This window comes from Macaca nemestrina, chromosome 14 (genome assembly GCF_043159975.1).
Source record: "Macaca nemestrina isolate mMacNem1 chromosome 14, mMacNem.hap1, whole genome shotgun sequence".
NCBI classification, from domain to species: Eukaryota; Metazoa; Chordata; class Mammalia; order Primates; family Cercopithecidae; genus Macaca; species Macaca nemestrina.
Genome location: NC_092138.1, coordinates 25,825,559 through 25,848,459, shown reverse-complemented (window position 1 = coordinate 25,848,459; position 22,901 = coordinate 25,825,559). Strand labels below are relative to the sequence as shown.

The 22,901-nt window shown below is 42.6% G+C and overlaps 1 protein-coding gene across 2 annotated transcripts in view; it reads left to right on the top strand.

Moving 5' to 3' along the window:
- Positions 1 to 1,072: 1,072 nt before the first annotated feature.
- LOC105498668 (guanine deaminase) overlaps positions 1,073 to 22,901 on the top strand; it is a 110,382-nt gene continuing 88,553 nt past the window's right edge. Inside the window, exon 1 of one of the 2 annotated variants that reach the window (XM_011770927.3) lies at positions 1,073 to 1,525. In XM_011770927.3, the coding sequence (XP_011769229.2) occupies positions 1,403 to 1,525 (123 nt within the window). In that variant the 5' untranslated portion in view covers positions 1,073 to 1,402. The remainder of the gene's footprint in view (positions 1,526 to 22,901) is intronic. The other variant, XM_071077670.1, reaches the window with a different exon arrangement.

Sequence of the window (22,901 nt, the reverse complement as noted above, 5' to 3'; positions counted from 1 at the left end):
ACACACTACAATGAAATCCTCACCCTTTATGTAGGTGTCGAAATAGTTATTTGTCTCAGGCTATGGCTCTGCTCACAGAAAAACCATCCATTATTCAATAAACATGTATGGAACACTGGCATTGTTCTAGGCATAAGACACGTCCCCTGCTTCTGTTACTGTTGTGTGTGTGTGTGAGAGAGAGAGTGTGTGTGTGTGTGTACACTGGGGAGAGGGAAACAGGAGTAAACTAAAAAACACGAAATAAATAAGGATGGATACAATAAATGCAATGGCAGAAACAAGATGGATTAGTGGAGTAGAAACTGCTCGGGAGTCCGATGCCACTAGCTTGGTGGTCAGGAAAGGTGACTCCAAAGAGCCTGACATTCGAGACAAATCAGTGGTGAGAAGAGCCGCCAAGTGAAGAGCCACAAGAGGCATTACGGGCAGAAGGAAGAGCACGTTAGAGGGCCCTGAATGGAAGCCAGCTGGGCTTCATGGAGAACTTAGTGAAGGACCCAGTGGTCATTGTTTAGGGTGGGAACGCTGACCCTAGTTATGACCCAGCTCCATTTTCACAAGAGGGGATGATAAGGACACTGAGTCCCAAGTGTCTTGTCCACAGTCTCTTGATTCCCAATTCAGCACCCGAGCCCACGCTACAATTGCTGCCTATTTGACTTAAGAACTTAATTTTCTCCCCTGGTGCAACTGGAAGTAAATAAAAGAGATTCATTTTACACGAGAAAATTGGTATTGGAATTGTTTGCGGACAAATACAAGAACCAAAAACATTAGCCTCAAGGTGAAGAGAGGAACCTTGGGGTCCACAATGACACCCAGTTCACCAGAGACGTTTTGTAAGACATGCTTCCAGAACCTTCCAGGTGAGGACCAATACGAATTCTGCAGTCCACAGAAACTGAAAATGAAACTGGTCATAAGGTAGGCAGCCCCAGCTGACCTTTCACCTGTCCCTGAACTAATGCAAGTTCAGGACCTGAGTGCTACAGGTTGAAGAAGTAAGTGATCCTAAGAGTTGAAGGGTCAGAGGAGCCAGGCTGACACAACTCATAGAAGGTGGAGGAAGCTGATCTTGTGAGCCTCAGCTGTGGTTGATCTTGATAACTCAAAGAGTTAACACATCCAAAACTAACGCAAGGGTGGGGAGAAAGACCACACCCCACGGGAGCGCGGAGCCAACTCGCGGGAGAAAAATCCTATTGGCATTGAGGAGGTAGGGAGCCAGCCCCTGGGCGCGGCCTGCAGGGTACCGGCAACCGCCCGGGGAAGCGGGGGCAGGACAAGGCCGCAGCCGGTGTCCGCCAGGCAGACGCCCGCAGCTGCAGAGAGCCCCGCTGCGTCTCCTTCGCGTGCGCCCTCCTCGCTCCGCAGACCCGCGCTGCGCTCCGCCGCTGACATGTGTGCCGCCCAGATGCCGCCCCTGGCTCACATCTTCCGAGGGACGTTCGTCCACTCCACCTGGACCTGCCCCATGGAGGTGCTGCGGGATCACCTCCTCGGCGTGAGCGACAGCGGCAAAGTAAGCAGGCGCGGGTTCGAGTGCACTCCGACGGGCGGGAGGACAGGTGCAAGGAACCCGGCTCGGTGCTCCGCGTAGCCCGGGGTTCGCTCGGTGCGCAGGGAGCGCCGCGGCTCCGGAGTTTAACTTGAGTCTTTGGCTCTTGGGCCACGCAGACAGAACCCTGGCGCTAGGCTCGTGGGCTGGCTGGGGAGTTCCCAGAAGCCGGGAGCAGTGGCGTGCTAACGCCACAACTGGCTCGACAGCAGTCCGGGCTGCGGGAGAGCCGGGAGCAAGGATGTCACACCCCGCCCCCCCGCCCCCCGTTCCAATCCTAAAATACCGACAATAATCTTCAATCTTGCTTCAATCATATTTGTTTTCAACACCTAGCACTGTGCCTGGCACAGGAGGCTCTCCATAAATGTGGTTGAATTTATTGTGAAAGAAATAAGAGGAGGGGTCATTTGATCGATGTTGTTTAGCGTGTCCAGAACATAGAACAAATAGAACTGATTTCATTCACCCTATCATTCAACAGAGATAATATACTAACGATGCAGGCTCCACAACTTGTAATATTAGACGGGATAGTCCGAAATAAATAATTCATCCATCTCTTTTCCTTTCTGTCTTTCTCTCTCTTATACACACACGCGTACACACACACACACACTCTATAGCCATTTGCATCAAAGCAAGCAGTTCCATTTTAACGTTCAAAATGTCTTCTTTGAATGTATCTTTTACACTTCCTTTTCCAAAATCAGGATTTCTACAAAGGACACAGGTAACTTGATGTCTAATATTTACTGTTCCATACACATATATAGTGACTATATCAGCCATGGCCTGGCAAGTTTGATAAGTGAAGCCATTCCAGTTTTAGAAGAAAAAATGATAAAATAAATATGGAGATGGGATTTTTTTGAGCTGTTTTCCAACTACCAGTTTGGTTAGCAAAAGTACACATACTTGTGATTTGTCAAGTTGAAGATACTATTCTTGACTAAGATGCCACTGAGTCGGTGACAGTTTTGAATCGTGACTCTTACATTTGGGGGTAACTAAACACTGTTTTCTCGTGATGCTTTAAAAAATACTCTTTTTATGCCTGTTCAGGGAGCCTGGTGTTGTGTTTCCAAGGTGATAAAACTCAGAGCTCTCCCAAATGGGGAGATTCTGGTAAACCCTGAGACTGATGAACCCATGCTTGGGGACTTGGTCCTCAAGTTTCAGGGAACTCAGGTTTGGGGCAAGTCCCAGGAAGCAAAAGAACGATATTGCTAAACTGGTGTAAGATTAGAGGTGTTAGTTTAATCACAAGAAGCTGTTCAACTCTTAGGTTTCTTTTTTAAAAGTTAATTTCCCACATCCAGAATTTTAATTGGTAGGGTAGCAGGCGACTGGCTTTACCAATGGAAAGGAATAAGAAAAAGAAGTAATTTATTTAAAAAATACCTTTTGTGTTGCTTGTACAGAAGAAGAATAAAAGAGTTTCCTGGCCGGGTGCGGTGGCTCATGCCTGTAATCCCAGCACTTTGGGAGGCCGAGGAGGGTGGATCACGAGGTCAGGAGATGGAGACCATCCTGGCTAACACAGTGAAACCCCGTCTCTATGAAAAAATGTAAAAAATTAGCCGGGCGTAGTGGCGGGTGCCTGTAGTCCCAGCTACTCGGGAGGCTGAGGCAGGAGAATGGTGTGAACCCGGGAGGTGGAGCTTGCAGTGAGCCGAGATGGTGCCACTGCACTCCAGCCTGGGTGACAGAGCAAGACTCCGTCTCAAAAAAAAAAAAAAAAAAAAAAAAAAAAAAAAGTTTCCTGAACATGCAATTAGTAGTTGAGTCAGGGAGTCTATTCCTAACTAAATATCATACTGAAGTTATAAATTTAGAAAACATGCCCTTCCGCCACGAGACAAAGTTACTTAGGAATTGAATACAAAGGTGAGTTAGTCACTGGCTGGAATGTATGATATAGAGCTCCTGAACCAGTGGATTGCTAACTGTTGCTCTCCTCTCCTTCTAAGTGCAAGGCAGTTGATGCCTGGCTGTGTTTAAAGAGAGGCATGCCATACATGTTTCAAAACTTGACATCCCCCATTTCGAAATGGAGAATGTCTTGTTTTTAGAGTTGCTGGGATAAATATGTTATTTATTTAAACATTTCAAGGTTCAAAAAAGAAAATATCCCTTTGGAATAAAGAAATATGTTGAATTATTATGACCTGTAATTTTTTTTTTTTTTTTGAGACGGAGTCTCACTCTGTTGCCCAGGCTGGAGTGCAGTGGCGTGATCTGGGCTCACTGCAAGCTCCATCTCCTGGGTTCATGCCATTATCCTGCCTCAGCCTCCCGAGTAGCTGAGGCTACAGGAGCCTGCCACCACGCCCGGCTAATTTTTTGTGTTTTTATTAGAGACAGGGTTTCACCGTATTAGGATGGTCTTGATCTCCTGACCTCGTGATCCACCCACCTCAGCCTCCCAAAGTGCTGGGATTGCAGGCGTGAGCCACTGCACCGGCCAATGATCTGTAAGTTTTTACTGCTAAATTTTTAGGAGCTCAAACCTTGCAATGAATCAGAAATATCTAGGGGTGCTTGATAATATGCTGATTTCTGGGCATCATCCTCAGAGACTCTGAATCTATAGACCTGGAGTAAGCCCCAGAAAGTGGCATTCCAACAAGCATCCCAGGAGATTCAGATGCAGGTAGCGGGTGGATTACATTTTGAATAACTGTAGCACATAGTTCCTGTGATGGAACAAGTTGTGTGAAGTATCAGGAGCTTATTTCTCCATTGCAAGCTCAGATCTGGGGTAGCATCTCAGCAAGAGGGCACACAGCTTACTCTGTCCTTCTGGTCTCCCTTTTAGACTTTATTCCTTATTTTGTATAACTTCATTTAGGCCCAGAGAATGCTAATGACTGACTGCTCTTAATACATTAAATTAAAGCTCATTCGAAAGCAGGTTAATTAAAAGAAATTATCTAGCCAACTTTTTGATATAAAGCAAAATACAGAGTTAGACTTTCTGCTCAAGTAGCATGTAGCTTTTAAGAATATAGACTCTAACATGTTTAATTCATTTGCAAATATTTAATCTTGAGATATTGCATGCTCAAATATTACTACGTTGCCTGATTCTTCCCACACACATCAGGGTCGGGTTGACAGTAAAGATGCATAAAGATGCCTCGGGCCTTTTAATGCACACTTACCCAGAAACAAGTGAGGAAGAGATTAATTTTGGGGTTGTGCCCTGGGGTGGCAGGAGCAAGTCCAGTGGAGAAATAGAGACTTGGGTTCAGGTCAGAGTCTCTACCACTTACCTGTGCTGGAGACCATAGGTGAGACCTAACCTGACTGAGCCTCCATCTCCTCATTTGTAGAGTCAGATTTCCTTTTGCTATGTATTACATGAGATAACGTATGAAAATGCCTGGCACTTAGTGGATACTTAACATGTACCATGTTCATTCTGTTCCCTTTGCCTCCTAGCAAATCCTTAACCACTTGCTCACTGTGACATTTTTGCATGTTTTCACAGGTTGACATGCTAAGTGGTAGAGAAGGAAGCCATGGCCTGTGATGAACTGTATGGGGTAGTCGCAGAACCTTAGCTTTTTCTTCTCACTGCTTGTGTCATTGACCCTCTGGGACCCAAAGATGCACCCGGGAAGAAAGATCAAGAAGCATTTAGTGCTAGATTCACTAGCATGCTATCTTTAGTATCTCTGTTAGACTTGACAATGCCATTATTCCCACTAACAGATGAGGAAGTTGAGACTTGAGGTCATGCATTCAGATATGGTGGTGGTGTAGCTGGATTTTGAATTAGTATGGGCCAGAGGCCATGTTCTCTTTATTATAGCTGCTTGCTTCTCTAGGGCACAGTCCCAGACCTCAACAAATCTGCACTTTGGCAAGGGAGCTAAGACTTGTAGCTGTAATAAAAGTGGACTCATTCCTGAGCCAAACACTGGGCTTATTGCTGGAGATAAATTAATGAGCAAAGTATGCAAATACTGCCCTGCCCTCTTGAGGTTGATGATCTAGTAATAAATTAACAGAATCTTCCACGACCTATCAGAACTTGAACTTGTTAGGGAAGCTTTCCCTAGTGAGAAGTGACATTGAAATTGTGATGTGAACAATGAGAAGTTAAGTAGGTATATTAGTCAATTTTCATACTGCTGACAAAAACATACTCGAGACTGGGAAGAAAAAGAGGTTTAATTGGACTTACAGTTTCACATGACTGGGGAGCCTCAGAATCACGGTGGGAGGTGAAAGGCACTTCTTACATGGTGGCAAGAGAAAATGAGCAAGATGAAAAAGCGGAAACTCCTGATAAACCCATCAGATTTTGTGAGACTTATTCACTACCACGAGAACAGTATGGGGGAAACTGCGCCATGATTCAAGTTATCTCCCACTGGCTTCATCCCACAACACGTGGGAATTATAATTCAAGATGAGATTTGGATGGAGGCACATCCAAACCATATCAGTAGGTAAGGTGGACAGGATTTGAAGTAAAGAAGAGCCTTCTAGGTTGGGAGAACTGCCTGTGCAAAGGCCCTGGAGTAAGAAGGAATGAAACAGTCAAGGTAGTTAGAGTCCAGAGGTTGAGGAGAAGGCTAACACAGGGTAAGGCAGGACAGGTAGGCAGGGCTATGTTATGGAGGGCATCGGGGATGGTGGAATTGTGTCATGATTATATTTTGTGGTTTATAAAGGTCATTCTAACTTCAGGATAAATGCATTGAAAAGAAGTTGAGTGCAGACAAAGAGGTCAGATAGGAGCCTGTTGCAGTATTTAGGTAAAATGGAATGTGGTTTAGATGAGAGAGGCGGTGTAGTTATCAATTGCGATGTGAACTCCTAACAGTACCACTATCACTTACTACCTATGTGAATTTGATCAAGTTCCTTATCATTTGTATCTCCAAATTTCTTTATGCATAAAGTAATTATTATGGTCTACCTGATAGGGTTGTTGAAAGGATAAAATGGATTAATAAGTGTAAAATACATAGAATAATGCCTGGCATGTAGTACATGTCCATTAGACTTCAGCAGTTATTGTCAGCAATGAAGATGGAGAGAGGTGGACAGAATCAGTAGCTATTTAGATCAAGTTGACTGGATTTGATGATAGCTTCCATATGTAAGGTTGGAAGGCAAGTGCATCAAGAGTGGTTGCAAAATGTCTGTAAATGTGTAAATAGTACAGTGGGGCACAGGTTGACCAGTGATAGGAAAAGCTTCCTGAAGGAAGTGGTAGTTGAATTGGACCTGTTAGGATTGGAACATGCAAAAGAGGATTATATAGCCCTAGTGAAAAGAGTGAGCCAATGATCTTCAGTTCTGAAGACTGCTGGGAGGAGAAAGAGTTCTTTCTCACCTGAGACTACTTTACAGAAGTTCTCTCAGGCTGAATCACAAATCCTAGTTATTGTGTATCATCCTTTCCTCCACCTTCCTGCCAAGCTCAGCAACTCAAAATATGCTGTTGGTCCTGAGAAAGGAAATTGGGCTAAGCCCTTCCTTCTGAGGCTGCTGAATAGGAGCTTGGCTTTCATCAGAAAGGTGCTTTCACTCCCAATTATCACAAGATCATCTTGCAAATTCCCATTTTCTAGAAGGCTGATTGTTTGTTCAAAATGCTCATGGCAAACACTGTTAGAGCTACCCACTCAGCAGTCATGACCTCTTTTTCGTTATTAACACCTGAATTTGATCAGCCCATAATAGACTCAGCCTGTGGATCCATCATGGTGTAAGCCAGTCATGGTAATCCTATCTCCATTTACCAGATACTTATTCTTCCAGCTTCCTAGTAGCTGAGGGTGGCTAATGGTAACATTCTGACATACAGGAAGTTTGCTCAGAAGCTTCTAGGATGTGAGGGAAGAGAAGCCCTGCCTTTTTTGGATACTCTCATATGAAGAGAAGATACTTGGAACTGCTGCTGCCACCATGTGAGACTGTGAAGAAAAGGTTAAGGGGATTTTAGAGACAGCAGCCCATTCTCTAACATCACTGAGCGGTTGAACTACCCCTGGAACTGTCTACCAGCAGACTTTTTTTTTTTTTTTTTTTTTAGATAGACTTTCGCTCTTGTTGCCTCGGCTGGGGAGTGCAGTGGCGTGATCTTAGCTCACTGCAACATCCGCCTCCTGGGTTCAAGCGAGTCTCCTGCCTCAGCCTCCTGAGTAGCTGGGATTACAGGCACCCACCACCATGCCCGGCTAATTTTTTGTATTTTTAGTAGAGATGGGGTTTCACCATGTTGGGCAGGCTGGTCTTGAACTCCTGACCTCAGGAGATCCACCTGCCTTGGCCTCCCAAAGTGTAGGGATTACAGGCGTGAGCCACCGTACCCAGCCCAGACTTCTTTTGTGAGATGTGAAATGTCTTTATTGTCCAAATCTCTGTTAGTTGGTTACTGTTCATTGCAGCCCAATGCACCTTCATTACTACACTGCTTTTCAATGAACAATATTTTACACTTTACAGTAATAGCTACCTTCTCCTTCTTCTCCTTATTGGCCTTTCCGGGCACCCATATCAATAGTCAAGCCCAGCCAATTTTCCTCTGGGATATCTGTGTGCATATTCACTTCCATTGCTCCCATCTAGCCCTTTACTGTCTCTGAGCTAAAATATGACAGGAGACACTTAACTGTTTTCTCTCATTCTAATATTTCCCCCACATTACTGACAATTGTTTTCTTGGACCATGGGTAGTATCATGTATCTCCCTCTTCTGTAGCCATCTATTGCCTCTAAGGTTCAAATGTCCTGGAAGATGTTCTAGACATTACATTATTTGGTCCCAGCCTGTTCTCTAATTCTTTCTGTTACGTCATTTCTCTGTCTGGCAAGTGGGAATAGGATTACCGAGACTGGTTTACACCATGCTGTATCCATGAGCCAAGGGATGTCTATCCATGCAAATTTCTCCCTGTTTTCCAGCACATCATGTCCTTTTTTATGCCTCCACATTGTTGGCACCAATTTCTCTGCCTGGAATAGTCCTCCTTTTTATATCCCTATTTCCATTTTACTTCTCTCAAAATGAAATCTTGCTCTCCCTTTAAGGCCCAGCTCTGATCTTCTCTTTTTCACAAAGGTTTTTTGACCACCATTCCCAAGTTGAAATAAATTGCCCCTTCCTCTGTTCTTCCATAAAATTTTTCATAAATTTCGAATCAGTATTTTACAGGTAGTTAAGAACATGATTTCTAGAGTCCGATTATGTGAACTCAAATCAAAACTCTGCTACTTACTTGGACAAATTTTCTGACATAGCTGAGCCTCAACATCCTCATTTAAAAATGTGGATTAAGGCTGGGCGCAGTGGCTCAAGCCTGTAATCCCAGCACTTTGGGAGGCCGAGGTGAGCGCATCATGAGGTCAGGAGATCAAGACCATCCTGGCTAACACAGTGAAACCCCATCTCTACTAAAAATACAAAAAATTAGCTGAGTGTGGTGGCAGGCACCTGTAGTCCCAGCTACTCGGGAGGCTGAGGCAGGAGTAAGGCGTGAACCCGGGAGGCGGAGCTTGCAGTAAGCCAACATCGTGCCACTGCACTCCAGCCTGGGGGACAGAGCGAGACTCTGTCTCAAAAAAAAAAAAAAAAAAAAGAATATATTCATCACCCCAAAGGGAAACTCGTGGCCCATTAAGCAGTTACTCCTTATTTCCTCTCTTCTCCTCTGCAACAATCACTAATCTGCTTTCTCTATCCACTTGCCTGTTCTGGATGTTTCAGATAGATGGACACATATAATACATGACCTTTTGTGTCTGACTTTTTAGACTTAGCATAATGTTTTCAAAGCTCATCCATGTTGTGGCATGTGTCACAATTCATTCCTTTTTATGGCTGAGTAGTATTCCATTGTGTAGATATACCACATTTTGTTTATCCTTTCATCAATTTATGGACATTTGAGTTGTTTCTGCCCTTTAGCTATTTGTCAGCAGTGCTGCTATAAATATTTCATGCACATGTTTAAAAAACCAGCTGGTTAAAAAAAATCTTTGTATGGCTTCCCATTGCCTAACCCTGTGATAAACCCAGGCTTGGCCTTGCTGACTGTTTGCCCAACCTTCCATGTTGTTACATTCCTTTGTGTCTTTGTCCGTGCTCCTTTTGCACCTTCCATCTGCTGGATGGATACACCTTTCAAGACTCAATTTAGGTGTTACCTCCTCAATGAGATCATTGCTGACATAGCTTCCTGCCTTCCTTCCACAGGCAGAGTACAGTGGTGCGATCTTGGCTCACTGCAATCTCCGCTTCCTGAGTTCAAGCAATTCTCCACCCTCTGCCTCTCAAGTAACTGGGACTACAGGTGTGTGCCACCACACCAAACTAATTTCTTTCTTTCTTTTTTGTTTGTGTTTTAAGTAGAGATAGGATTTCACCATGTTGGCCAGGCCGGTCTCAAACTCCTGACCTCAGGTGATCTGCCCGCCTCAGCCTCCCAAAGTACTGGGATTATAGGTGTGAGTCACTGCCCCTGGCCTGTGTCCCACTTTCTACTCAGTGTCTCTTTACACCTCTTACTTGAGCTCATGAGTCTCCCCAAACCTGACCTTGAAGGCAGGTTCACGACTGTATCACCTTTGTGTTTACAGCCCTTAACACATGGTAGGCACTCTGATGAATATTTCTTCAATAACCGGTGCTTGGATTTTTTTCACCACAGGATAACCAGGTTATCATCCAAATAACCAGTTGTTTGAATAAGAACTCTGTTTTTTTCTAATCTAATGCCAATGTATTTGGCTACTGGGAGCTGTAATTAGTTTTATGTCCTGGTGAGTAATTAAGAACCCTAGAAGAGTACATTTTAATTAGAACTCTGAGACCTCATAAAGTTGTCAAAGGCCTTTAACTCTGACTATGTTAAGGACCTGCAATAATGTAGATTACAAAGGCCTGCTTGCTTCTTTTGGTTTTGTATTATGGTTTTATTATGGTTTATTAATTATCTGCTTTTTCATAAGATGGTAATTTACTTGATATGTTGCCTGTAAGTGCCACTTAAAATTTATAGTCCTGGAACATGGTAGACCCTCCATAAGCAATAGCTCTTATTATCCATCGCCTGCCCATCACAGTACTTGACACAGTGCTTTTGTGCAAAATCAACATTCAATACATGCTTTTAAATGAAACAATGAATAGAATGGGTATATGCTCTGCACAGAGTAGACAAGAAATAGTTAATCAACATTCTCAGATGGTTGTAGCCAGTGTGCTTGAAGGTGCAACACAAGAAGTAACATCGTTGGTGACTTCCACACACTGAGGCAGAGTTTTTCTCCTGCAGAGTTTTTCTCCTGAGCTATTTAACTGATAAATTGTTTCCTTTCAGCCTGTGTAGAGTAGTCTCATGTACCCTTTAACCCTTTTGGGAAATGCAAAACACAGAAGCCATTCTGGGTTCCTAGATGAGTGGGGACACTTGTGCTTCCTCACCTTCCTGCAGAGCGCGGACTCAATGGTCTGTGACACTCCTATGCTTGGAGCTCATGAGAGCTGACAATAGCTGAGGGAGAGCAAGGATCTCAAGGTCTTAGGCATAAAATGGTAAGCAAAAGAGATGCGGCTCCTGCCTTATTTGCACTCGGAGTCAATAATCGAATTAGTATGGATCAGTATACAATTTCTTTTTTTTTTTTTTTTTTTTTTGAGACGGAGTCTCGCTCTGTCGCCCAGGCTGGAGTGCAGTGGCCGGATCTCAGCTCACTGCAAGCTCTGCCTCCCGGGTTCGGGCCATTCTCCTGTCTCAGCCTCCTGAGTAGCTGCCTACAGGCGCCCGCCACCTCGCCCGGCTAGTTTTTTGTATTTTTTAGTAGAGACGGGGTTTCACCGTGTTAGCCAGGATGGTCTCGATCTCCTGACCTAGTGATCCGCCCATCTCGGCCTCCCAAAGTGCTGGGATTACAGGCTTGAGCCACCGCGCCCGGCCAGTATGGATCAGTATACAATTTCTAAAAGGAAAACATGCAGAGTGCTCTGGAGATGTAAATCAAAGGACTTGGCTTATTTTGAGGAGATGCTTCAAGAACGTAACCCCAAAGAAGTCATGTTGGAGCTGAGTCTGTAGGTTAAATGGGAATTAACTAGGCACAGAGAGGGAGGACCCAGAGGGGAGGAGGAACCAGGAACCATGTGGCAAAGAATGGAGGAAGAGGAGGTGGTGGAACTAGATGAGGGCAGAGAGAAATAATAGTCATTCCCATTAGCCCAAGAGCAATGGAAAGCCTATGAAGGGTGTTAGAGGAAGATGGGTCAGATTTACATTTAAAAAATATGTTAAAAATAATTTCAGAGTAAGGAGCAGAATGGAGCAGAGCAAGACTAGCTGCTGGAAGGGATGAGTTAGAAAATGACTGCAGTGGACCACCAAAAGATGGTGCTAGGGATGGAGAGAAACAGGGAGACCTGTGAGAGGAGAAGGGGGCAAATCAATGGGATTTGATGACGAATGGATAGGGAGGGAGAGGGAAGAGCTTTCCTGGGTTTTAGGTTTATACAACTGGATGGATGTGGCTGTCACTGAGTTATTGAAGTCAAATAAAATACAGAGACAAATCTCTGAAATGAAAACATTTCATTTGGGAAGAAAGAATTGCAATTTGGGGGGCATGCACACAGACCGACTGGCCTTCAGTATGTTCCATGAACAAAGAGAAAGTTAGAAGTTTTATAAAAAGAAACATTGCATATTGCTCTTTGAGAAAGTTCATTGGTACTAATAAGGTTTGAGGGAGCTGACAAGTTTTGATTGTTAAGTGACAGTAACAGGTACAATTCTTTTTTTTTTTTTTTTTTTTTTTGAGACAGAGTCTCACTCTGTTGCCCAGGCTGGAGTACAGTGGCTCAATCTCGGCTCACTGCAAGCTCCACCTCCCGGGTTCATGCCATTCTCCTCCTCAGCCTCCCCAGTAGCTGGGAGTACAGGTGCCCGCCACCACACCTGGCTAAGTTTTTGTATTTTTAGTAGAGATGGGGTTTCACTGTGTTAGCCAGGATGGTCTCAATCTCCTAACCTTGTGATCCGCCCACCTGGGCCTCCGGAAGTGCTGGGATTACAGGTGTGAGCCACCACCCCTAGCCAACTATCTTAAAGTCACAGGAGATTGTTTCAGCAGCTGTTAGATAAAACCGTGTCAGGTGCAGGAGGCAGTTTCAGGTGCAGGAGGCAATTTCAGCAGCCAGGCTTGCACAGAATTACATTCTTGGAGCAATGTTTTGTTCCCTGAGTGCTTTTACCCCTGACCTCTCTGTTTTAGTTGGGTATGACAAGAATGACACATTTGTTGATTAACTTTCACATAGGGAAGAGAAGAAGAGGTCCAGCCAGGGAGGGTGGATCCAGAGGTCTGCTTTGGCCATGGTGAGTTGAGATGCTTTTGTGACATCTACATGGAGATTTGAAGCAGACGTTGACTTGCTTCTCTGGAGCTCAGAGGAGATATCTGAATGGGTGATAGAAAATATGGAGTAAAGGTTGAGAAGACAACAGGAACTAGACTAATTCCTGTTGTTGAGTTTAGAGTAAAAGAGAATGAGTAGGATGAGGACAACCCAAATGTCAGAGGAAGACACAGGAGGGTATTGTCTTAGAAGCTTGCAAGAGAGGGGAACATTTCAGAATGGAGGAAGTAGGGCAGCTGTCATGTTACTGAGACATAAGAACAACAGTGGAAACTTATCCAATGGATTTAGAAACCTGAGGTAACTGTTGACCCTAGGAAGCTTATTTTAGCACAGACAGAGGGTGGCAATCAGCTCGGATTGGGTTTTGGAATGAGTGGAAGACAAACACATGCAGAGTGGAAGACAAGGACAAGTAATCACAACTCTTTTGAGATTAAAAAAATGTGTAATGTTTTATCATATGAGAAAAATAATAAATTGCTTCCAACAGTAATAAAATACAAATAAGTTACATACATTTTATTCCCCCCACTGCTTAAGTTATCAGAGGACTTTTATACAAACATTTGCACTTGTCGCATTCTGAAGAAAAAATGCTCTGGGTGGGCCGGGCGCAGTGGCTCTCGCCTGTAATCCTAGCACTTTGGGAGGCTGAGGCGGGCCGATCACGAGGTCAGGAGATCAAGACCATCCTGGCTTAACACAGTGAAACATTGTCTCTACTAAAAATACAAAAAAGAAAAAAAATTAACCAGGCATGGTGGCAGGCACCTGTAGTCCCAGCTACTTGGGAGGCTGAGGCAGGAGAATGGCATGAACCCAGATGGTGGAGCTCGCAATGAACTGAGATCACACCACTGCACTCCAGCCAGGGCAATAGAGCGAGACTCTGTCTCAAAACAAAACAAAACAAAACAAAACAAAAATGCTCTGGCTGTCCTCTGTTCTTCAAATACTTTGCTTAGGTTTCTGTGAATCTTTAAATTTCAGGTGACTTAAGTGTGCACATTCAATCTACTGGGTGGTGCCTCATGCCTGTAATTCCAGCACTTTGGGAGGCTGAGGCAGGTGGATCATCTGAGGCCAGGAGTTCAAGACCAACCTGGCCAACATGGTGAAACCCCGTCTCTACTAAAAATACAGTTCACTTGTGCTCATATTCCTGTATTTGTATGATTTCTCCCAGCCTTCCTGTATTGTATGGTGAATAACTTCTTTCCAAGGATGTTTCAAAAGTTAAGAAAGCATGCTGCTGTTGTCCATTTACAAATACTTAATTAGTGTCAGAGCTTAGAGTTAGTTGCAGCCTTCTTAATAATCATTTTACTATTTTATCTCAGAAGTATAATCTAGCATTTCAGCATCACTGGACATCTCAGTAGGTAGTCAGTATTTTTGTTTGGAAGTACAGGATACCAGTAGTGAAATACTTCATTTTATTAACATCAAGCAAGTAAGGCATTATTTTCCTATACATGTGAGGTTTGAAATGAAAACAAGCAAAACCAGGTAAGACAATAGAAGCAGACGTTTTCTGTGTGTAAAAATGTGATTGGTATGTGAGGTATGTGTAGGGAATGGCTAAAAAGAAAATAAAAATAAATTTTAAAATGCAGTTTGGGTTGGGCGCGGTGCCTTATGTCTGTAATCCCAGCACTTTGGGAGGCCGAGGCGGGCAGATCTTCTGAGGTCAGGAGTTTAAGACCAGCCTGGCCAACATGGTGAAACCCCGTCTCTACTAAAAATACAAAAATTAGCCGGGCATGATGGCGGGTGCCTGTAATCCCAGCTACTCGGGAGGCTGAGTGGGAGGAACTGCTTGAACCCAGGAGGTGGAGGTTGCAGTGAGCTGAGATCGTGCCATTGCACTCCAGCCTGGGTGACAAAGCGAGACTCTGTCTCAAAAAAAAAAAAGAAAAAAAAAATGCAGCTTGTTCCTAGTGAAGCATTTTAAGATTTACCCCTTCCCCAAGGGAAGAGAGAAAATCTTACCCTTCCTTCTGTTCCCCTCTTCCGGGTGAATGACTGTACAATGAAGATTTAATCTAGTTGAGAAAAACAATATATAGATGACTCATATACAACCTTTGTATGTATGAATGGAGGTTTGTATAATCATTTTTTTTTCACTGTCCTGACAAGTGGGAAGGAGAAAAATAAGATTTATACTAGATTTATTTCAGTGGAGATTAGAAGGAAAACTATCCCTGTGATCTAGACAGGATTGGATGTTTCAAAAGTGCCAAATCACTGAGCAGGTAGAGTAAGTGAGAAAACAATAAGAGAACAAGATTTGGAAAGGAAATGATTTAACAATTACGCCAGTGTCCTCACTCGTATGCAGGAGTTGAAAAAGTTGACCTCATGGAGGTAGACAGTAGAATGATAGATACCAGGGACTGGGAAGGATGTGTGGGTGAGGGTGGGGGAATGAAGAAAGGTTAGTCAATGGGTACAAGCACAGCTAGATAGAAGTTATCAACAATGTATTATACATTTCAAAGTAGCTAGAAGAGAGAACTTGAAATGTTCCCGACACAGAAATAATAAATACTCAAGATATGAGGGATCAGATACCCTGACTTGATCATTACACATTCTATGCATGTAACAAATATCACATGTACCCTATAAATATGTAAAATACTATTTATTGGTTAAAAAAACTTAAAAATGTAATTGTGCCAATATAAACTTATGTATCAATTTATATTTGTTCATGTATTTTGACTTCTCCATCTTATTGTTCACACTCTTAATGCCCTTACTCTGTTTTCTCGCCTATATATACCAGACTCATTGCTTCCTCCAGAAACACCTTGGTTATTCTGTCCTCACCAATTTCATTTTTCTCAGAGTTTTCACAGATCAGTCCATAATGCCAATTTGGTGCTTAGAAACATATCATTGTGCATTGTTCTCGATTTTTCATAGGCATGTAAATTTAATTTTCTCTACCAGAAAGTAAATTCTTGAAAGGCAAAGATAATTTTGAAACTGACCCAATAGTTCCACAGACAGGTTTTGTTGTTGTTGTTGGGTTTTCTTTTTTTTTTTTTTTGATAAACATAGAAATTGACACTTTTGGTCTTAAAGCCTGAAACTTACATTTGTTTTATTTGAGTTCCTTGTTCAGGAAATGACCCCTAGGCCTCTCAAAAGTATCAAAGAACTGAAACTGACCAGATATTGCATCCAGACAATGAAATGCCAGGCCTCTCATTCATCATGATTGCTTCCTTACCCTTCTGGAGTTCCTGTTTTCTCCCATCTTTCTTCCCTGCTATATAAACCCCTAATTTTAGTCCATCAGGGAGATAGATTTGAGACTGATCTCCCATCTTCTCAGCTGCAGCACCCGATTAAAGCCTTCTTCCTTGGCAATAATCATTGTCTCCATGTTTTGGTAACAATTTCTTATATATTTACCTGAACCCTTGGCAGTTTCATGGGCATACATTTAAGAAATACAGGATTCCTTGAATTGTTATCAGTTGAAATGCTGCATTTCTGAACATGGCAAAAACTGATCTAAGAAGCACAGCTTAAGCAACTTTCTGTTCAATCCTAGTGTTTCTGCCCCCAGCCTCTGCCTGCAGTGTGTGATTGGCATACACCCTCTCACAGGCCCTCAGAATGCACAGGTCTAACTTTCACAAATGAACCTGGAATAATTTGTAATTTTGTAAAATGTAAATTAATTTGTAATTTTGTGGAGGTGTGTATTCAAGAGCAGCACATTGGTGTGCTGATCAGTGTCCCTTCACCAGCCAGCGAGCCTTGTCTGCTCATCAGCATCAATACCTCAGTGTAATTTCTTGCCCTTGTCATATATGCAGAAACTCTCAAGAAGTAGTTGAAAAACAATCAAAGCTTAGCATTTTAGTAAAGTGTTAGTGGTTTTGAGAAAACTGCTGACCAAATGAAGATGTGCACCTATCAAAGTAGTTTATTTTTACTAGTGTTGCTGCTGCTATAGGCTATAAGCTCCCTGAGGGCAGGGATTAGGTCTTACTCACATCATTCCCTAGTGCTGGGGTACGTCACCTGAGAGAGAGAATGTGCTCAGCATATATCTGAGGAATGGCTAAATAAGGAAATGATTCTCTCTAATAAAAAGAAAAGATTGGGCAGGGTGAGGTAGCTTGTGTCTGTAATCCCAGCAGATTGGGAGGCCAAGGCAAGAGGATCACTTGAGCCCAGGAGTTTGAGACCAGCCTGGGCAACATAGTGAGATCCCTCTATACAAAACAAGCAAAAAAACAGGAGCTGGGCATAGTGGTGCATGCCTGTGGGTTCCAGCTACCCAAGAGGCTGAGGTGGAGTATGGCTTGAGCCCAGGAAGCTGTAGTGAACTGTGATTGCACCACTGCGCTCCAACCTGGGTAACACACTGAGACCTTGTCTTTTTTTTTTTTTTTTTTTTGAGATAGAGTCTCGCTCTATCACTGAGGCTGGTGTGCAGTGATGTGATCTCGGCTTACTGCAAGCTCTTCCTTTCAGGTTCAAATGATTCTTGTGTCTCAACCACCCAAGTAGCTGGGATTACAGGCATGCGCCACCACACCCAGCTAATTTTTGTTATTTTTAGTAGAGTCAGGGTTTTGCCCTGTTGGCCAGGCTGGTCTCAATCTCCTGGCTTTAAGTGATCTGCCCACCTTGGCCTCCCAAAGTGCTGAGACCCTGTCTTCAAACAAATGAAGAATGTATAGCACTTATTATGTGCCAGGCACTGCTCTAAATCTTTTACACATATTAACCCATTTAATCATCGCAGCAACCCTATAAATTAACTATTATTTATCTCTGTTTTTCAGATGAGGAAACTGTCACCAACAGTTTGTGTGCCTTGTTGAAGGTCACATAGCTGGTTACTAGTAGAGTTACGATTTATAATCCACATGGTCTGGCTTTACATTTAGCAGCTCTCATATGGAATAAATTCAATGCTATACTGCTATTCAGATATGTGGGAGGACATGAAAGCCTCAAGATATAGTCACCAGCCTGTTACAAGTTTGTTGTTTGTTTTTGCTTTTGTCTTTTGTCTTGCCAAGGCAAACTCCTAAGGGATTCTGGCAATTTGTTAGTAAACTTTCTAAACCCTTCTAAGACTGCCATATTGCTAATTCTGAAGCAGTTTCCCTGACACTATCACATTGTTTCATGTCGTTTTAGAAGCAGGTGAAATAGATACTGGTTTTGGGGAGTGGGGGAAAGTTGACTAGTAATTGATGCATGGCTAGCATCTTTATACAGGAGAGGAATTTGCAAGGCAAGTAGCTGGGCTTGTTCTGAGTTTCTTTTATTAGTTTCAGGAGTTAGGCTTGTTGAATTAAGTAAATAAAGCTCACAATATGCTGATCATGTGAAACCTAATGCCAAGTCTATTTCTGAGCCACCGTGAAGAGGACATAGATAAACAAGGAGGGAGGGAGAGTCAAGTCACATAAAATATTTCTTTCTGAACTCGGATTTTATGTTTTAAATCTATTCTTTTGGAAATAGAGCCATGATCTAACTTAATGTGGCTACTCTGAATGCGTGCTTTATCCATGGCCACTATAATTTCTTTGCAGGTTCATATAAATTTTCTAAATAGGCTTTGTAAATCAAACTGTGGACTAAATATCCTGATGTGACTTCTATAAAGAGCTCTCTCAAATTGCAGGCACAAAGTGTTGGAAGTTCTGTTTGGCAGAAACAAACTGGACCAACATTTTGCTTTTCTGTTATCGTCCAACTTCCTATATGCAGTCAATTTGATGACAAACAGGCTAATGAGCTCACACTAGAATTAGAAATTATAAAACATTTGGTTTTCCAGGGGAACTGGGAATGGTTTTATAATTAATGTGTCAGAAGAAGAACTGAAGCAAAGATATTTTCAATTGCACTGTATATGATAGACCAAAAAAGTAACTAAAAAAATGCATCCTTCAGCTCTGAGGACAGATAATGGTCCTCTGTATCTAAGCGTCCAGGAGGAGGTGTTCTCTGTATTCCATACATCTGTGTCCCAGTGACCGAATGCAATGAAGAGAGACAATCTGTAAATTAAACAAACTCAGTGAGGCATAAAGATTTTTTCCCCTTTAATATTAGGGGATATGACAAAGAAGATCGTTTTCTGGTTGCCATAAAAATACAAGAGTAAAGTTGAATTAGACCCACAGATTTGATTAATGAATGCTGTGCTTATAAAAGCACATAATTATTCCTGAGCTCTTAGAATGAACCAAGTGCAGTAGCTTCTGGGGCACTTGTGCATATTACTTTTAAAGATAGAAGCCTGCTTGGCAAAAATGGCTCTCCTAGTTCTATATAAAAGATACAGCAAGAAGCAGCGAATGTATAAATAGACAAAGAGAAAAATAAAGCTCATAGCTGTCTTCATACCAGTATAGATCTTTCTTAGCACATAACTAGATTTTTGTGGATTTTACAAGTTAAATAATGTGAAAAATATATTTGGGCACAAGCCGGGATAGCTGAGCTATAAAAAAGGGATTGTATCACTCAGAGAGTTGTGTGGTCATGGGCTAGTCAGTATCCTTTGTCAGTGGCCCTGTCTCCCTCATTTAAAATGAATATGGGGAGGCCGGGCGCGGTGGCTCAAGCCTGTAATCCCAGCACTTTGGGAGGCCGAGACGGGTGGATCACGAGGTCAGGAGATCGAGACCATCCTGGCTAACACGGTGAAACCCTGTCTCTACTAAAAAATACAAAAAACTAGCCGGGCGAGGTGGCGGGCGCCTGCAGTCCCAGCTACTCGGGAGGCTGAGGCAGGAGAATGGCGTAAACCCGGGAGGCGGAGCTTGCAGTGAGCTGAGATCCAGCCACTGCACTCCAGCCTGGGCGACAGAGCAAGACTCCGTCTCAAAAAAAAAAAATAAATAAATAAAATAAAATAAATAAATAAATAGATAGATAAATAAAATAAAATAAAATGAATATGGGGAGGCTTACTGTTTCCTTTCCAGCCATTTCAAATATTTGTCTCCTGATACCTTTGCATTTTAGAGTACTTCTTTTGTTTTCCCATGAGCAAATCAGCAAGAGCTACAAGTTAGCAAACATTTAAGGAGTGCTTGCTGTGTACCAGGCCATGATAGGTGATAGGGGCTGCAAAGATGAAGTCGCCTTGTCTCTCTACCCATGAAATCTAGTGAGGCCAGTGAATTACAATTATTATTGTTGTTGTTGAGATAGGCTCTCGCTCTGTCACCTTGGCTGGAGTGCAGTGGCGCAATCATAGCTCACTGCAGCCTCAATCCCCTGGGGCACAAGTGATTCTCCCACCTCAGCCTCCTGAGCACCTGGGACTACAGGCATGCACCACCATGCTCAGCTAATTTTTGTATATTTTTTAGTGACTGGGTTTTGCCACATTGCCCAGGCTGGTCTCAAGCACCTGAGCTCTGGCAGTCCTCCCGCTTCAGCCTCCTGAAGTGCTGGGATTACAGGCGTGAGCCACTGTCCACTGTGCTCTGGGTCATTTTTTTCAGCTCTCTTATAGTTCATGTATACTTTCTCCAGCTATTGTATATTCCATCTGTTAATCTTGTCTAATCTATTATATAATCCATCTGTTGACCTTGTTACAGCAACAACTATAATTTTAATTCCTGAAGTTCCACTTAGTTCTTTTTCAAATTTGCTTGATCATTTTTGATTGTCTTTTGTTGCTTATTCCATTTTATGATTCCATTCTTTATTTCTTTAAGCATACCATGTATACTTGTGTATACTTTGTATCAGATCATCTAGACTCCTTGAGATTCTGAATCTGGACTTTGTAACTTCAGCTAGCCTTTACCTGGGATGGTTTGTTCCTTATGATTGTGGCGACCTTTTTTTAATGGGTTCAGTTTTGGTTAATCTTAACCTGGGAAAATTTGGAGGCTGAAATTCAAGATGTGATTCTCCAGAACATATATATATATATATATTTCCCTGTTCAGAGATAATGACCACTGGGGCCGCCATGCATTTTGTTTGAGTTTATTGTTCACTGCTCCCATTTAAGCTTAGAATCGCTTTTCTTCCTCCTCTTTTTTCCCCTTTAACCTTCATATTCTTCCTTAGGTCCTGCAAAGTGCCACCTAAAAGGTCTTGTACATTATAATGTTATTTTACAACTCAAAGGGCTCTGTAGGGCATCTTGCCCACCATATTTCTAACAGTGAAATTGCTGATGTTATTGAATGCTCACCCTGTGCCAAGCATTCTTTTAAGCATTTTACTTATGTTAGCTCATTGAACACTCACAACAACTTCATGAGGAAAAGTAACATTTTTATTCTCATTTCACAGGTGAAGTAATTGAGGTGCAATGTGATTAAGAAACAGGTTGCCAATGTTACACAGCTGATACATGCTACATGCGTTGATAATGTTACACAGCGAATAGAGCTGGGATTGTAAGAAACACCTAAAAAATTTATGCACATGATAGGAAATTTAGTGAATAGTAAGTCCTTTTCTGTTCCTGTGCCCTAGACATGCCATTTCCCCTCCCGGGAGGCAACAATTACCAGTTTTTTACATATTTTTCTGGGGATCATGTACAAAACATACAATCTAGTATATATATTATAGTATATCATTTTTATTATACATTATGTGTCTGATTTTGCTAGAAAAATTGAAATAACAAAAAGTAACATTTCTTGAATACTTACTCTATGCCTGTTACTTTTCATTCATTATCTCATTTATTTTTCTGAGGAATTATTAGTTTTATTTTGTAAGTGAGAAATTGAGTATTACAAAAGTTAAGTAACTTGTCTAAGAATTTGCAGATAGTAAGAAGCAGAGCTAGGATTCAAACCTAGGTCTTCATGGTTCCTGGGCCTGCACACTGGTTTTTCACAGGGATCTGATTGGGGGTTGACATCTTTAGCTCCTCTGTAGTGGATTAGGACAAGAGTTAGAGTAAAGGCTGGGGTTAGGATTTGTGCTAGGATCTCCTCTCTAACCCCTACACCATGTCTGGATGTGGCCTGTGCCCGTGTGTTTTAGGATTGCTGCTTCCTGGGGAATGGGATGGAGGGCGTGAAACTCAACCTTGCCCATCTTCTCTGCATCCATATTTGTTAGTTTCATATGTTTAAGGATAGGCTTTTGTTAGCCACTTACTCTATTTTGAAACTCCCTCTTCTCTTTTCTTCTTTTTCTAATTTCTTCCTTCCTTCCTAAATTCCTGCAAACATGTATTTGAGTGCCTTTGTGTGTCTAGCATTCTGTTTGGTGCTGGAAATACCAAGGTACAAGAACATCACTGTCTTTTGAGAAGGTTGCACTTTAGCGGGGAGACAAATATCCTAACTGCAAATTATAACACAGTGAGTTAAGTGTTTGTACTAGTTTCCTATGGCTGCCATAACAAATTATTACAAACTTGATGACTTAAGCACACATACAGATTCTCTCACATTTCTAGAAGTCAGAAATTTGAAATCTGTTTCACTTGTCCAAAATCAAAGTGTCAACAGGGCTGCAGTCTCCTGGAAGCTCTAGAGGAGAATCTCTAGGTTCTCCTTTGCTTTTCCAGTTTCTAGAGCCACATTCTTTGCATACTCAGTTCCAGGAACTTCCCTCCATCTCCGAAGCCATGAGTGCAGCATCTTGCTTAAGTAATCACATTGCCTTCTGGTCAAATCTTCCTCTGACTTCCCCCCCGGCTTTTTTTTTTTTTTTTTTTTTTTTTTTTTTTTTTTTTTTTGAGATGGAGTCTCGCTGTAGCCCAGCCTGGAGTGCAATGGTGCAATCTCAGCTCACTGCAACCTCCGCCTCCCGGATTCAAGTGATTCTCCAGCTTCAGCCTCCTGATTAGCTGGGACTACAGGCTTGAGCCACCGCGCCCGGCCTAGGGCATTTCTTTTTCTTCTCTTTCTCTGCTCCTCTCTACACTGGCTG